The 18,016-nt window shown below is 37.5% G+C and overlaps 3 protein-coding genes across 3 annotated transcripts; 1 reads left to right on the forward strand and 2 right to left on the reverse strand.

The window, feature by feature from the left end:
* Positions 1–1,736: 1,736 nt before the first annotated feature.
* On the forward strand, positions 1,737–3,359 carry LOC131794183 (serine protease 23-like). The gene has a single exon (XM_059111704.2). It carries the CDS (start codon positions 1,773–1,775, stop codon positions 3,003–3,005), a length of 1,233 nt encoding a protein of 410 aa, XP_058967687.1. The 5' UTR covers positions 1,737–1,772; the 3' UTR covers positions 3,006–3,359.
* Positions 3,360–7,466: 4,107 nt separating this feature from the next.
* On the reverse strand, positions 7,467–18,015 carry LOC131794321 (charged multivesicular body protein 1a). Its single transcript, XM_059111837.2, has 9 exons — positions 17,882–18,015; positions 17,780–17,799; positions 17,576–17,653; positions 16,084–16,230; positions 15,132–15,200; positions 14,286–14,345; positions 14,109–14,162; positions 13,575–13,717; positions 7,467–8,732 (listed from the first exon to the last, which is right to left on the reverse strand). The coding sequence occupies exons 1-9, from the start codon at positions 17,895–17,897 to the stop codon at positions 8,711–8,713; spliced, it is 609 nt and encodes a 202-aa protein (XP_058967820.1). The 5' UTR covers positions 17,898–18,015; the 3' UTR covers positions 7,467–8,710.
* On the reverse strand, positions 9,047–12,597 carry LOC131794238 (uncharacterized). The gene has a single exon (XM_059111749.2). The coding sequence runs from the start codon at positions 11,999–12,001 to the stop codon at positions 9,230–9,232; it is 2,772 nt and encodes a 923-aa protein (XP_058967732.2). The 5' UTR covers positions 12,002–12,597; the 3' UTR covers positions 9,047–9,229.
* Position 18,016: the final 1 nt, after the last annotated feature.

Raw genomic sequence — 18,016 nt, forward strand, 5'->3', positions numbered from 1 at the left:
TTTCTCCAAAGTCGTTTGGTCCACTCATGTATTGGATCAAGCGGCAACATGGCGACACACACTCGCTAAGGATTACCTCCTATTACTGTCAGAGAAAACTAACGCTCTCTTAGACTAATTTGTAAACATTACACAGACAATAAGCGGGAAATAGCGGGCGGGATAAAGGAACTTGCTCCTACAGAAAAACTTTCTTTGCGATCTCTAGGAAATGTTAGCCGTAAACAAAGAGTTTCTAGGTGACACAGAAATCTAGACATAACTTTCTGATATACTCCCTTTCGAAGAAGGCTCAATCTTTTCAAGATTATCAAGAGCGGGTCTAGACAATCCATTGGATTATTGTTAACGTTTATCATTTCGTTATTTATATTTCTTTTATTGTGGCTTGAATGAATTTCATTCTCACCGTCGTGGGCGACTCAGCTATTTTTTTCAAATCACGAAATTCACACATGGAAGTTATCAATTATGATTAAGTGAAAAAAAAAATTTAGTACCTCCGTTTCTATTCAGACGTAATTTCAGTTTACTGCTTGTTAAAGGTATTGACGCAGCACAAAATTAAAATAGCATTAACTGAATAGCTGACATTATGATGCGTCATATTGTTTGAGGTTAGTCTTTAAGACTCCGGAAATTACATATCCAGGAGAAAAAATCAGAGACTACTGATATATATTTTGTGCGTAACACAGTTCCCACAGTTTAATATTCCATTGGCATTATGTCAAAATTAACGAAGTAAATCATGTATTAGTCGAGCACTGATATTTAAGCACATCTGAAGGGCAATGGGAAGTTTCATATTTTCATAACTTTTGTTTCTTTCCTCGTCCACATTAGGTAGTACGACAACCAAAATTCCTTTGGAAATGTTCTGGAATTTGACATCATAGCAATAATCATCCGTTGTTTTTCTTTGAAAAGTCCTCTCTTGCCAAATAATAACAAAATACTTGAGCTAAGCCAGTCAGGCGTTTCAAGGTTTTTTAAGTTGTTACAAAGATAAAACGCGGTACAATAAAAGACTAATTTTTTTTCCTTTTCTAAAAGAGCTGAGCCGTGAAAAAAAAAAACGCCTTTAGAAACAATACTTTTCCAGCTCCCTTTGTTAATTTATTCCTGTTACATATTTCATTTGAGGTTAAAAAGAACTTTCTTTTTTGTTTCATCACACAATTGCAGCCCACACCGAAGTCGCAAATTGGACGCTGCGGTTTCACTTAAACAGGCGCTGATTTGGTCCGTAGACCTACAAACCCACGCCTGTGGAACAAGAGAATTAAACCGAGCACCGTGAGAGAGCAGATGGAGGAAGCTTTTAGGTTAAATTCTCACGAATATTTTTTTAATAAATGGTTAGTGTGTACTTTTTAGGAAACTGAGCATTTTTTTAAAAAGTTATCAAGATCTAAAGAGCCGACATGAACCTTTGAAAAACAAGTTGTTTCTTACCAAAAACAATTCTCTACTCATGAGTTTACGTATGTGCGAAACTGTTACGGTATAGATTTTTTAAGAAGGCTCTTAGACGCGTGTGCGTTATTTTGGAATATTTAGTAATTCTTTCGCTCTTTCACCTGCGATCTCCGTGAAGTCTCTCGAATATCGGACTGACGAGATTGAGCCTGTTCTTTGTGCTTTTTAAGGAAAAAATTTTGCGTAACAACCGCAATCATATGCATATAAAAACATCAAAACAAGATCACAGACACAGACTCTAACAGCTCACTTGGAAGAATACCTCAAAGAGACAAGAGATAGGGAAAATGAGGAGCTTCGTTTCTTGGAAAACTGTCATAATTGTTGCGTTGTTGCTGAGAGTTTATTTGGCCGAGGAAGTTATTGCTGCGTTGGAACGCCCGGAAAAAACGAAGGAGCCTCAAAAAGCCATAAGATTTCTTAGCTCAAAGAAATCAGGCGGCAACTTTGGTGGCAACAAGACCACCACGATTTCCGAAACGAAAACCATCAGCAACGGTTTCTTGAAAAATGTCCCTTTTACAGTGTCCTTCGATGATCCCGAAGAAGACCTCACCGACTTTAGCTACCAAACGATTTGGCACAATGGCTCGGTAACATTTACAAATTTCTCTGTTCATGATTTAGATCATTTCAACTCAGGTAACAGATCTGAAACTCAACACGTGTTAGGAGATGACTCAGTAATTGGTGAGCCCGAACTTTTGTCCTCATCTCTGGAGGAAAGTTATCAAAACTTTTCCCGAACTTTTGAGCAACGTCGCTTCAAGAGAATTATCTTTGGGCGTGACGGTCGCATTAGATTAAACACCTCTACTCTCGCTCAGAAATTTCCTTTTTCGCCATATGTCAAAATTGCAGCAGGTTCTTTCGAATGTTCAGGGTCACTGATTTCTCCGTTTCACGTTCTGACGTCAGCGCACTGCGTTCACGATGGTCAACGGCCGCTGACAGACATGGCCAATCTGAGAGTAGGAGTTCTGCGACGCAATGGAAAATTCCGTTGGATTCGTGTGGTTAAAGTCAATTTTCCGGAAAGCTGGCGCCGTAATTCCGATTCATCAAACTTTGACTATGCAGTAATTAAGTTGATTAAACCTCACAAACGACCCTTTTTCAAGCTCGGAGTGATTAATAGGGCAGGTCCACAATACAAGATTCACTTCGCAAGTTTTCCCGGTGACAAGAAATCAAACACAATGTGGTATAGTCACTGTAATACGCGGGCGAATGCCAATTTGCTAATTTGTAGATGCGACGCCGCTAGAGGAAGTTCGGGGGCTGGGACTTACGTTAGAACCAAGCTAAAGGGGTCTGGGAAAGACCGTGTGATAGTAGGTGTTCTTTCGGGGTCTGGAATCGTCAAGCTTCCCGACGGCAAGAAGCACTTTAATTTTGTAACCAAGCTAACAACGTCAAAAGCAAGGCAGATATGTGGCTGGATAGGAAGAGGCTCAAACTGCGTCACATGGAATTCGTTTGACGCTTCTAACCAAGCACGACTTCGATCAGACCGTTAGAGGAATGCAACTTCGCTGTCTTGGTTCCCAGGATCTCTCTTCTTCTCAGCGGATTTGGCAAAGGAGAGACTGTAGAAATGTGCGGAAGTCTGAAACTTCGCCAGAACATTCTTACAGGCTGAGAAGGCATGCATAAATGCCTCGATAAAAACTATGGGATAATCCTATTTTCCTAGATTTGTCTCCCTTTCCTCTTACTGGCCGCAAAATGTTGTCGCAAAAAAAAATTTGAAGAGTACCTATAACAAACTAAGGCATTAAGACAGGAGCCGGCCCCGCTGTGAATAAGAATAACTATGACAATTTCTCATAATTTATCAAGAAATGTGAAGAATAAGAGGGATATTTTCAAAATCCTGGAGGTGTGCATTTGCAATAATTTCATTAAAAGATCTTACCCCTCACAATCAGTAACGTGTTTTGGTTGTTTGTATGCCAGAGGATGAAGAAAACGGAGGGGAGGAGCTGGAGAGGTGGCAAAGGACTGAACCATCCACCCACCCGTACATTTAAGGACTATACTAATCTCCTACCAAGATCCTACTGTTTAACTGCGACTGAAATGTAGAGACCTTACGACCGCTAGGCCGTGGAAGGTCTAGGTACGCGACGCTTGGCTGTGTAGGGTCTTGGCACGAGACTAGGACCATACGTCCACTCAAAATATTTCTTGTTACCTTCTGCATTAGAAGTGATTTACATTTCCAAGATAATCACACGCGCATTTAGGATAAGAGGATTCTTTGGAATAAAAGTGCTCTCTCCCGTTTTTGTTTTCTTTTGTTTGTTTCCGAAGGAGATTGAACAGTTTTTGAAGGTTATTGGAAAAGGACTAAGTAGGAAGCTGCATTTGGAATAGGACAGAAATAGGAAAAAAGGCCGACTTGGAGATCCGTGGTGGAAGACTGAGATCAATTTTTAAAACGGAGCGGATGAAGATTAAAAGACAGGTTCCTCCACTTGTAAAGTATTGATTGAACTCGAAACTAATCGAAAGTTTTCACAATATCACTTATAAACAGGAAATTGTTTCACAGGTTTCACTCTCGTGGTTTACAATTGAGAATTTATCATCACTTATCAAGTAAATGGCAAGAGTGATGAATGGTCGTTTAGCAAAATGATCCATGGTTTACCTTTACTAGGTTTATATTAACAGTCTTCACACAATATTACAATTAGCACTTCGCTGAGCTACGTCACGGTTAAAGATCGTGAAAAAATTAGGCTAAATTTTTCTCTGACGTAATTTGGGATTATCAACAGAGTTGTCAACGTAAATTGGCTACCATAAGAATTTCGAAGCTAACGTTTCGAGAGTTAGCCCTTCGTCAGAACGAAGAATTTACACCGACGCAGCATAAAAGTTTCTTTAAAAACTGACCCCCCTTAAAATCTGTTATTTTTGTCATTCGAAATCGATTCAGACAAACATGATCGCTTTCAAAGAGTGTCATTGTTGCTCGATCTGAAAACGTGGAAGTCATTAAACTGCCCCCTCGAGGCTGACCACAAATCTGTTGTCAGAGGCAGGTTTTTTTCTCGAGTGCTATGGAATGACTGTCTCAAATATAAAAGGGTAATTTAGTAATATCAACTGAGTTGATATCGTAAATTGCCCACCGAAAAGAGTTTCAAAGCTGACGTTTTTACCGTTAGCCCTTCGTCATTCGCTCTGACGAAGGACTGACGCTCGAAACGTCAGCTTTGAAACTCTTTACGGTGGCCAATTTACGTTTTCAACTCAGTTGATAATACTAAATTACCCTGTTATGCTCTCCCACTCAATTGAAATTGGAAAGGACCGTTACTGCTCAAGCGTTTAGTTCCGTATACCGGAAGTTATGTTTAAGGTTGGTATAGTAACGCAGCAAAATAATGTAACAGGAAGAGCAAACTTTAAGCAAGAATTTAAAGATTCCAAGTCAGTGACGTGTCCTTAAAGAAGGGAAAAAGAAGGGTAAGTAGGAAAAATGTGATGAAAATTCGGGGAAGAAAAATTTTGAGTTACTTAATTGAACTCTGGTCTACAACCAACTGGTCGGGGCTAATTTCCTAATGATATTTATTGAAAGATTAGTGGAAAATTGTTGAGGTTAACCACATTTAACTGCAATATTACCCTATCACTCTTATATTCAAGATCTCTAGTTAACTACACGTGGATCTGTGGATGCTGGTTCTTACAGTGATCTTTTTAAAGGGTTTGCCGGATCGAAATTTCTTGGAATGAAAAAGGTGTTTATCTAAGGTGATGATGGGAGAACTCTCTTAATTTTCGATCTTCCAAATTAAGAAATGAATAAAATTCGAAAAAAACAACTTTATCTGTCTTGGGGCAACTTCGATAACTGACCAGCTGACGTGTTTGCTTTACAGGGTAATTTCTCATGGAAATTGTTAACGAAATAGGAAAAGCTTCACCAGCCACGTGGCGGAAGGGGATTTCAAAAATAGATCTGAACAACCCACTCAAATATACAAAAAAATTAGGCAAAACAGATAACGTTTCAGGAAATTTGGAGGCACTTACGACGTACGCTGCAAAGTGCGTTTAGTTAATTACCTTCCTGTTTCTGTTACTCTGACATGACATTTCCTTTACGTCAATGATCTGAGACAGTGAAACATTACAACAAGGCTTGCTCCTTTTTTACCTCCAAAGCACATGAACTTTGGACTGTTACTTCAGAGAAAACTAAATTTTCGCCGCTTTTCGATCAAGATCGTAGGCTTATCCCCAAACAGCGGCTTGTCATCGAGCGCTGTCCCAAAGACACATACATGATAACTATTACTTCAGTTTTACGCTACTGCTGTCGTTGATCTTTCAAAGTTCGTCGCCATGTAATGTCAGCACTTAGCTTGAACTAAAAGAGCAATCCAGAATTTTCACGCAGCACTTAGTTACGCCTCCTGCAGCATTTGAATTCTTCGCTCATTTTTTAGTCAAAAAGTTTATCAATTTTCCGTGAAATCACCCACACCAATCTTTAATTCCTACTTTGTTGTGTGCTTTTGACGAATTACACCACTGAGGTAACCCTCTATAGAACAACTTTTCACATACATTTTAAACCTAAATATGGGTTTTTTTCGTTTATCAACACTTCAAACTTGATCGTTTATTGTAAGTTCATTAAGAATTTGCACAAAACATTACTACACTTTACTGTTACTATCTTCTATAATTGTTGGCCGATGATGGAATGAATGATAATAACATAACATTCAACGATCGAGTGCTTAAGTCATTGAAAAGTCAACTAAAAGATTTTTGGACTAGGGTAACAACAGTGAAAACCCAACAACAATGAAGTAGCTCTGGCTAGATACCTAGAGCGATATTGCTTGAACTATCGACAATAACTAATGATGTGAAGCTCTATTGGCTATTTTGGTTAGAGGTGCAGCCATTAACCTTAAACCTTAATAACTGTTACACTTCACAAGACTTAAATAATCATGAAATAACACATAGAAGATTATTTAGTGTGTCCAATGCGTGTTAATTTAATTTAAAATTGTACTCTGACCTTTGTATCAGTCTGCAAAAATAAAATTGATATCACTGTGTTATTCACGTGCAAGTCTGATATTTCGCACAACAAGGAAATCTAGAAGACTTGCTTGGTACTTACTCACCGTGACGTGTTGAAATATAACTGACAAAAAGCGAATCAGCAAATTCTTTGAATTTTATAGTTTTATTTTAACAGAATGAAGTAGCTCTGCTAAAAATGTAACAGCAACGAGCACTTTCCGCAAGTGTCATTAAAACTATTCTACGTATCTCTCTTTCACAAAGATTCGTTGAATATCTCAGAAATCCCTCTTAATGCTTCTCCTTCGTCATCAGTTGAGAATTAGCAGCCAAATTAACTGGAGTAAAAAAAGCGCATGAACTTATCTGCAGAACGGTGACTAAAAGTTGGTTGACCTGACCGTAAACACGGTAAAAAAAAAAAAAAGAAAAGAATTAGCCAGTACCAGTGCCTTACTTTCTAACCTCTAGGTTTTTAAATTCCACAAGTATGTTAAATTCTAGAACTACAAAACTCTCAATTCTCCCAATCGCTCTGACGAAAGGCTGACGCTCGAGACGCAAGCTTAAAAAACTCTTTACGGTGGCCAATTAACATTATCGGCTCAGTTGATAAAACCAAACCATCTAAAATATTGGAAAGTCATTGATGCTCAGTGACATGAAAGAGCTCGTTTAAGCAGAAAAATGGTTTCAAGAAAATGGCGAGAAAAGGCGGGGCGCAGCCAAGAAAGATTAAGGTATTTTTAAACACTCCAAGCGGAATAGATGAGTAACTGAGGTGAATGAAGACAGCTTCGACTTCATCATTCCGGTTTTATGGTGTTACTTAAGTTACGATAAACGACGACTCTTTGTTTTGAGTATAACCAGGTAATTCAAAAGCTGAGAAGCAATTCTTGTTAAGTCACAAGGTGTACATCTCAAAAAGTTTATTTCTAATGTTTCCTTATTGTAATTTGCTGTTACTCTTTTCCACTCTCCACCATTCTTTTGGTTTTTAGTGACGTAACTCATTTCAGGCCATAAAAGCGCCGAGTATCAACAGAGTATCCACACAGAGTTAGTACACGAGGGAAGTTGTTAGATTGTACATTATTATTTTAGGGAGAAGCTGGAGCTCAATAGGCCATTTTACAGTTGTGTACTTAGTTGCCAAGCCTTTGATTTGAAGTGAGGCTGAAGGTGACCTTATTGTGATAGAGACCAGTATCTAGTTAGCGTGATAACAGTAATTTTCATGTGAAAAGCAGCTAGGTTTGTATCATAACAAGGTCATCCTTAGCCTCACTCCTGTTCAAAGGCTTGGCAACCAAGCACACAACTGTAAAATGGACTATTAGTGTGACAGTATGGAATCCATCTATGATGTGGACTTCAAATTCGTCCCTTAACTCCTCTCCGTTGGATCATAATCTCTCATCCCTTTGTCCAGTAAAATCTCATTATTTGAATTCTCTCATCTCTATGTAATACATGTCCTTGCATAACAGTTATGAGGGTTTTTTCACATCAAGAAAATACCTCATTTAGGTAAAAGATTTACTTAATTCTGATTCCCCATCTACCGTGCTTATAAGTTTTCTAGAGTTGTAGAAGGAACATTACACGTCTTTGAATTCAAAGTTAATTAAATATTATTTAGTAACTATCGAGCTACATCAAAAAGGTTTCAAAACTGTGTAGACCAACAACTTTCTTAAATCATTCAGCACCTTATAAAACTTTGATACATTTCCAAGGAACATATGTACATCTTGCTTAGACAACACAGCAACACAGCGGTCAAGCGTCGAGCACGTATAAATGAATCACTTCTGGTCAGCCGCGTATCAACTTCCCGCGTAAAATCTTCAAGGAAAACACAAGAAAGGGCTCGTACCACGAAAAACTAACCAAAAAAGAAAAAAAAAGACTTTGGAAGCCCGTAAAGAGACAAAAGTAGGGAAAAGTAATGCTTGGATTTTCTCTGAACATTACAATTTCGCTTTGAGCTTCACCAAGAAAGTCATCGTATGCACATGCGTAGACAATTGACCGCTGTGATTACCTAGACAGTGTCCTCGAGTCTGTGACGCCTTTAACTAACTTCTTCTGCTTGTATACACTTGAAGGGTATAAATTGAGATTACTAGTCATGTGTTCTTCCTTCAGATATCCATTAACTGCGTAGAGAAGCCAGTCTAGGATATTATAAAAAAGTCACAGTTAACTTAACCTTCCCATAAGAAATTAATATTCTCTATCTCTGAGGTACAGTAGACTTCGAGGTTCATTGAACTAGGTTCATGAGATAAGCATTCTGTATATCGCTATGATATCAATCACAATTTTTAAAACAATAAATTCTGTTTGACCTACATATGAAAATTAAGCAGAGAAATGATCCTCACTGATGGACTAACTTTGATCAGTTGCAAGATCCAGGGGTACAAATGCGTAACATTAGGGAAAAACTAGCAACTTCATAAAATTACCAAAAAATCATCAAAACATAGATTATTCATAAACTTTTATTGTAAGAACTACTTTTTGAGAAAATATTTGATGTTATCTGTTAAATTATCCTCATTACTTAATACCCAGAATGCATAGCAGGCGTGGTCATATATTCTATTTACACATTTGCAGGCTTAAATTCACGATTCTGTTTAGAAATAACACAGTTTTATTTACATAACTAAAAAGAAGACATAATTTCCTCATGCTGGTTGGGTAAAAGCTGGAATAATACATTTCTACGCCTATTTAATTTCTTGAGTTCTCCACAGATAGTCCTGACAGTGTTTGCATACACAATAGCTTGTTTATTGTCAAGCTTGTAGGTCATGTCTATAATATTGTCCCTTAGGAAAAAGTTACCCTTGAAGACAAAGGAACCTTTCTGATAAGCAGCACTATAGTCATCAACTTCATCTTCACCCAAAATTATGGCACCACTGCTTGTAACTTTGAAGAGGTAGTAATCATATATGGCGTCATCAGCTGCTGCAATGGCGACAGTACTTCCTTCTTCAACAAGATCAGTGAGTGCATTGACTGTTTTACTGACATTGACTGAGTCTTGATTCTGCCTTGTGACTGCAACATCTCCTTCTCTTGACATCTCAACCTCTCTCCACTTATCAACATACTCCTCATTTTCACAGTCCATGTCAGTTAAACAACCAATGCACATACAGCTTCTTAGCCTTGTCTTCACCTTACATTGCTGAGAAGTTGTTTTTACAGAGTGGATTTTTCTAATCCCTTTTAGCTCTTTAAAAGTGCGGCCAATTCTGTTTCTGTCAACAGCTCCTTCTCCATTTAGTGGAATGTAGAAGTATACTCTCTTGTTTAAGGTGGTTTTGCTGTTGGTTGAAGATGGCAAAGAGAACTTGTCCTTCAGATACTCATAGAGCTCCTTTGCAGACTTGATGGATGCTTCTCTTCGAATCACAGCAAGAGTAGCACGTTGTTTGACATTAGCACCTGCTGCATCTTGCTCTCCTTTTGCATGAGAGGTTTCAAAGAAATGCCGGTCCACCTGACACCCAAAGTCAGACAAAGAACATGACAAATCACCAAAAGTGTGCTTAGATTTGTATTGTCCAGCACACCCATCAGTGAATTCATGAACTTTGTCTACTTTCACTTTGACCTCATTCCTAAGGTACGTCAGTATTAGGCCTTGGGTGTGGTGTACAAAATGGTAGTCTTGAGTGTTGTCTTCTGAAAGGGCAAAGATGTGCTCTTTGATGAGGACAGGGTCTTGTTCTGTACTTGCTTTGCCATCAATGTCAATATCAGCATGGCGATAGACAATTGACACATGAATGCTGACTTTCACAGGATCGAAATACTCTGATTGAATTTCATCTTGTGATCTGCAAGTGTAATTCTCAGAAAAATCATGCACACAGATGATATGGTTGAGAGGCAGGTTTGTCATTAAATGATCAAACTGTTCTTTTTGCCATTTGGCCATAAATGAATGGTAGGGATAATCTTTCAGGAGTTGCTGGAAATAGTCAAACATCTCTTTGACAGGAGTTTCTTTTTGGACCAAGTGGATTTTCCTTTTTTCCTCGCCATTGTTATCTTTGTACGTTATGTATTCATATCGTTTCCACTTGACTTCAGTTTCAGACATTTCTTCAGCTGCTGTCTTGAAGTTCTTCACCCCACACTTGTCACAGCTCCTTGTCAGGCAGTCTAGAGAGGAATAGCTGGAGTCTTCTGGCTTTTCACACAATGTGGATTCCACAGCTTCAGTGAGAAAATTAAAGGCTTGAACTTCATTATTTTGTATGGATTTTCGATATTTCATGCAAGAATCAAATACAATTTTGCATTCTACATGCTTCCTACACAAGCAAGATTGTCTATCTCTCTCTCTAGCTCCAGTAACAAAGAAAGGCTTCAACTGCTCAAATCTTCGTTGTTTCACTTTTATGTCGGGATGTAGCTCCTGGAATTCTTTGAAACACTCTGTTTGAGTCTTTTCAAGGATATGCTTTGCGTGCTCCACATACTCCTTTTTGCCAATTCGTTGCCGCATCTTGTCTCTTTTGGATCCAGTGGGTCGACTTGCTTGTAGGGTCCAAAAATCGTAGATAACACGCTTATCTTCTTCTTTAATCGCGTCACACCTGACATTTCTTTTTGTGCTCAACCAGCAGGCCTCATCACCCTTCAAAACTCTTTCTCTATGTTTGATAGCTTTGGACACCTGGCTTCTTTTTACTCCCATCATCTTGGCAATCCGTGTTTGGTGCTTGTTTTTTTTGACAGAAGATCCAAAAGCCAAAGAGCGCGTACAGTTATAAGCTGCTCTTTCATCAGTCGACTTAGCTTTTTTGACTTTGGACAATCCTTCTGCCAAATCTTCTACCAAACACTCCATTGCTTCGATATTTTGTTGCTCCTCAACTGGTCTCACGAACTTCTTTTTTTCAAGAATCTTCCTTGTGCGAGGAGTACTTGCAAGGTTTTGAAGAATTTCAGCCTTTTTTGCGGGGGTTTGAGGTAAGGCAGGGGACACCTTGTCCTTTGCACGTTTTTTTGCCATCATTGAACTAAAAGCTGGTGTGGTGATGTTGACTTCAGGTTTCGGTTGCGCAAATGATGACTCTTTTCTATTCTGACGAAGTTTTCGAACCCTTTCTCGAGTTTGCTGTCGCTTTTTCTCTTCCCTCTCTTTTTCTCTTTGCTTCAAAACCTTCTTCTTGGTAGCTGATGCAGCATTCCGCTCACGGTTGGCTCTTTTGTCATCAGCCTTTTGTGCAGATGTGCGTGTTTTCACTGCGGCGACTGTCGCGTTTTTTTTCTTGCTTCGAAGCAAGCGCATTCTTTCTCTTGCTTTTTGTGCAAGAACTTCTTTGTTTCTTTCATAGTATTCCCTTTGTTGTTTAAGCTTTTTTTCTTCTTTTTCTTTTCTCCATTGATCAGCAGAATATTTTTTGTTTTCCATTGAATATTTCGCAAGCGAAGCGTGTAAATTCTCGACGGAAGAAGTCACGCTAGGGAAGTCACGTTCTCTAGTAATTTCCAGTCTCAAACGATCGTTTGTTCATGGGTGTATATCAATTAATTGTTGTATACCCCCTCTAGATGTAATGTACAAGGTTGTTGTAAGCGAGGAAGAAGCGAAGTTTAGATGCGAAGATTTCTAAAACTGCCACTATTTTGCGCGTGTAAACTGATACACCAATGCAAACAATACTGTTCCAAGATCGAATATGTTCGCGATTCAAAAAAGACATAAATTTAGATGTTAAATTGAGTTAGATTCGTGAACATTTGGTACCGATAGAAAGTTTAGAATTTGAGAATGACAGATCTGCTAGTTGAAGAGCAATTTCATTTTAAGCGCGGCTATCACAGACCTTTTTGGAGATGAGGATAAATAATTTTAAGGTAAATTTTCTATGCATTTTATGTGTTCGCGATTCAGACTTTTTGGATTTTTTACGCTGTCTTTGAATTAAATGGAATAAAAATTTGTATACAGAAAATAAATCATCTGAGAATTATTGTATGTATTTTTTTAAACTGATTTGAGCTTTTTTTGCGACAAAATCTTGGTGACTATGAAGTATAGTACAATATTGTATAAACAGCGTTACATGTTCGGTCGCCGAGAAAATTGTTTCGTAGCGCGAATATTACAATTCAGTGTTCCAATTTTAACTATTTTATTGAAAAGTCTATGTTTCTAGTGTATTTCTAAGTCAAAATTATTTTGAAATTTTAAATTTTTAAGTAAGAAATTTTTGAATATGTTTGATGCTTTGTCAGATTATGTTACGCGTTACATAAGAATTCGCCTCACTTTTCTGAATACTAAAATCCATAAAAAAATAAATTCTTCCTCTATTACCACGATTTTTGGTTTAATACAAAGAGGTTAACTATATCTAACAGGATATATAAGTTTTAAAGTGTTTTGTTTGAAATATATATTTTTTTGCTCAATATGGTTTTCGTAAACATGCTTTGCCACCCTGGATCGTGCTACTGATCTTTACAGCTATTGAAGAAAGGACGCCTGAAAAATCCAGGCTTTGGTAGGATTCAAACCCATGCCTCCTAAATACAAGTTGAGCACTATTGCCAACTGAGCTACAAAGCCACACTTTGGGAGCAAGGCAAATTTGATATTAGACTATTGTGCAGTTATGTAATGCAATGTATCTTCCAGACAGGCTTGCATTTATGATTCACATTGTTTAGTGAATGGCATTTACTTTGCCAAGTAAGGGGGGGAGAGGGGGGGGGCACAGACACAGCAAGAGTTTATTTAACAACACAAAGACTGAATAATTGCTGATCTTTCTGGTAAAATTCTTGCCTCTGCACATTAGTACCAAGGTTCCCTTGACAACTTACTCAACACTTAACATTCCTTGGCAAATAGAGGTACTGTAGCTTGTATCACAGACCCACTTCACCAACCTCATACCCTCCTTGTCGTCAATGCAACACAAAAACCCAACTAAAGCTCAAAGCTGCACAAAATGACCCAGTATAACAACATTTCTCACCTTTTACTAAGCTGGTCCTCCTCTCCTTGACTTCTTTGTGACTCTTGAGTTCTCAATGATGATGTACCAGGCTGTACAGCCTCCAACTGACTCATTATCTCAAGACCATTTTCTTCTGCAACTTGCTGAATAAGTGCTTCAACCTGATCAACAACAGTAAATGTACGTGGAGATGTTTAATACAGGGACTAGGTGATCAAACTTGGCTGATCGTCATTAAATCTTAACACCCTAACATCAGTAGGCATAATCTCCAAGCTGTTCTTTACACATTCCAATCTAATTGACTATGAGAATTCAATAAAACCATCAAGAGCTCATTTAGTTGGGATCCAGCAAAAAGTTTGATACCCCTATGACACTATACAAAGAAATTAGAATGTTTAATGGTTAGTAACCACTGGGGAGCTCATAAGAGTGTTTATGACATCTCTTTACCTTTTGCATGCTTCAACACAAAATGTAATTTTATCAAACACTACATGGTCAAATTTGCAATAAAAATTCTTTCTCTGCAGCCTACATGTGAAGTACCTGATCTTGAGGAGTGGACAATGTAGTTGCTTCTCCCATTGCATTTTCCAAAACCTGGAAAAACAGTATCACATGTAATATGAAACAAATATGATTGTCTTTCAGTCTAGAACTTCTTTTAACGATGAAATATTAAAAAGAAGAAAAATGGAGCAATAGAAAACATTTCAATTGTACCTGAGTATTAACATCAAGATCTTCAAACATGCCCTCAAACTTCTCCATGGTAGCTGAAATCTACATGATCAAAAAATTGAAACACTTAAAATCAGACTTATTGCAGATTAAATCCTGATGAACTAGTTTTAAGATGTAATGTGAACTTGAGGTGTAATACTTGCAAATGTTATCATGATATTATGACTAGACAGCATTCATGTGGATGATCTTCAGCTGAAGCCAACACAACCATAACAATCGATTACGTGAGAAGAGTTAACACTTCAGATATAGGTAGAGAAAGAGACTTCTGAGAACAAAGAGGAAAATGATGGAAATTGCTGACTACTTGGGGGTACAGTTTAGCTTATAGCTTGTTTTTTCTCAACATTTTCACACGAGTATTATGGCATTTAAGCGGTAAAGGTGCATTTTCTTCTTTAAAACATTCTCCATATTCACACAATCCAACAGGGGGCTCACACAGAAATATTACACTTTAACAAAAGTGTACTGTAACTTGCATGAAAATACCTTGGGTAGCCCTCCAAGTTGGGACCAGTTTGGTCACCATGGCGAGAAAAAATATATTTGTTGCCCAAAACTGCAGTGAAAGTTGCCAATTGGCAACTAACAGATTTGAAAAAAAATTTGAAAAAAAATTTGAAAAATCTATTGATGATTGGTTGAATTATCACACAGCATGAAGTGTACTCCCACTGATATCACAATTTTTTTTTGGCAACCAAATAGTTATCTATGGCAACCATTTTGCAGATGAAGGTTGCCAAAATGTAACTTTTCGAAAAAGGGACCTTGGAGCCTTGAGTGACCATATGTTTTAAAAAAATGTAAATAAAGTACCTTTTCCAAGTCCATGGATGCCATAGCTTTATCTAACCCTTTAACCACACCATCCATGCTCTTAGTAACCTGAGAAAAATATTACACATTAGGACCATACCATGCAATTTGCTGCATGGTGAATTTTCTTGGAGCTTTTTTTCCAAGTGTTTAGTACAGCCTTGTGCACACACCTTGCATGAAGTGATTCAAAGGTATTCATCCTTCCTGATCAATACAATATAGTTTCATGAATGCTGACTCATTAGTGTGTGTTATTACATCTTACCAATGCCATAAACCATCATGTCTCTTTTTGTCTGACCAACATCCCCCCTCCTCCATGAAAAAAGATAATAATCCAAGATACTATACACTATCCCAAGATCACCACTGAGTTCAATCTACATTCCCTATTTATTAACCCTTTAACTCCCATGAGTGACCAAGACAGAATTTCTCCTTACATTATTACTGCTAAGTGAAGCAGAATAGTGATAAGAATAAAGAAAAAATATCAATTGGGGGATTATTAGTTGATTCAATACAAATTCTCCAAACTAACATCATAGGAATTGTATGGCAGACTGTAAAGAGAATTACTAATGAAATCCTGGGAGTGAAAGGGGTAAAACACATGATCATGACTTTACTTTGAAAAGCAATAATAGAAAAGCATGTGACAAGTCTTATTTTGATCAGTTATCATTAATTCCTAATTTTTAAGCCATTTAATAAATAAATAAAATAGGAAATGCTTAACTCAGAATGAAAATGAACACACAAATGCTCAAACACAACCAGGCCCCCTCAGTTAACTTTTTCCTTTAAGTTTTCTTTCCTTTTAAATGCCCAACTGACCAACCCACTGACACAAGAGAGAAAATGATGGAAAACAAAACAATATCGTGGTTTTGAACAGCCTGTCATGCAGAAAGAAGGCAGGGAATCACTTAAAAAGTGTAACATGTACCTGTTTCATCATCATGGCACTCTGAACTTTTGATGACACTGCATCTACACGAGAAGCAAGTCTTAGATAATTCAACCCTTCATTTTTCTTTCTGATTGCATTTTCTGCATAAATCTTCGCTCCTTCAATATTTTTTTGTTGTAGAGCCTACAAGATGAAAGCAAAGAGATGCTTGTATTTGATGTGATTATCATCTGTGGTTACTTAAATTAAAAATATACTTATAAGTGATCAATTTTAAAATAAGCATAGTTAAGGTGTGTGTGTGTGTGTGTATCTCAAGCAATATGTGAAGAATACTTCTCATTTTCTCTACATCTATAACAGGCATTTATTTGCTGTTACATCACTCACTCATGAATGGTACATTGGAACTCATGTTTAAGTATTCAATGGATAGTAAACAATGCTTTGAGAGAAGGAGGGGGAAATTTGTTATGAACTACCATCACATCCTGGGAAAGTTGATGTGGATTTTGCCAAGTCACTTGTAAGTGTTGTTGTTGTTATTGATATTTTAATGGCCAGTATATTTCTCAGATTTTGTCTTAGTGTTCATTAATTGGTAAAAGAACTTTATGTCATCCAATTCAGTCAATACTTTTACTAGTGATTAAAAAACAGACTCCCACTTCGCATTTGTCTCATTTTGTGAATCACTTGCATGATTACAAAATGAATTGGACTCCACTCAGTCCTATTAACATAACTACCAAATTGTTTTTCTGATCAAGGGCAAAACAGGGACCAATTACAATGTACAATTAAATTAATAATAAATGAATTATGTACAGTCAAACCTGTATTATACAGCACTATATTAAGCAGCCACCCTGTATTAAGCTGTTGGTTGTCAACTGCCCCAAATTTTTTCCCCTTAATTACTGTAATGTTCACCCCCACTGAGCAGTCTTGGACACCCTTTACTGACTCCCAATGACCTTTTTTTTTAATCTTCTATCCGTATTGAACCATCAGTTCAAGTGGAACCATTTAAATAAAACTAAGAACAATCTCTCAAGTAAAATTTCATCCTTGTTCATCTCCCAATAATTATTTTTTGAATGAGGCTTTGTACATTAAGAGGTCATAATTGCATAAAATGGTGTTTTTATTGTTTTTAATAATACCCCTATTCCTTGGAACCTATGTTAAGCAACTAGCCAGTCACCTCTCCATTCCCCATGGGTGGCCACTCAATGCAGGTTCGATTGTACTTAAGATTTGTAGAACTGTAACTAAACAATCTTGATCAAAATGAAAAATGGCATTGTCCAGTTGTCCAGTTAAATAACTTGAGAAAACTAACGGTGGTTACTATAATTAGGTGTGTTTAACCTCATACTTGGTATTAAAACTTCAAAGCCTCCCGACACATGTAAGTGAGGCGGACCAAAGTTGCGGGGTATTCTGAAGTTTAGCCAAACTTTTTGCATTTTGAAATCATTTCGACCCGAAATTCGTTTTACCCCAAAACATATGCACTAGATACCTTTTTCACTTTAGCTTGTTGTGCCTTCTCCTCCTTCTCGCATTTCTTTGAGGATCTTTCTAACTGTTTGCATGTGAACTTAAAAGAGACGAAGACGACCGTTACGACCTCACGAATAATACGGATTACTAGTAGGCAGTTAAATAGTCAGTAATCTTGCAAAGTAAGCCAACAGTTCAATGCAACCATGCAACACTGGCTTACCTTCAACTGGAACAGGGTGTCTGTAAAACAATCGAAAAAAAAAACAATCAGCCAAAAATCATTACATATACTTTTCTTAAAAATTAGGCATTCATCTCCTACCTTCTACTGACGGCATCTTGAAACTTTCCGATGATTCTCTCCGAGTAAAAATGACGTTTATATGAAAGAATATCGTCGAGTTTACAAGTTCACGTCCACCATTACGGAAATATCAAAAATAAACTAACCCCAATC

This window comes from Pocillopora verrucosa, chromosome 3 (assembly GCF_036669915.1).
Source record: "Pocillopora verrucosa isolate sample1 chromosome 3, ASM3666991v2, whole genome shotgun sequence".
NCBI lineage: Eukaryota > Metazoa > Cnidaria > Anthozoa > Scleractinia > Pocilloporidae > Pocillopora > Pocillopora verrucosa.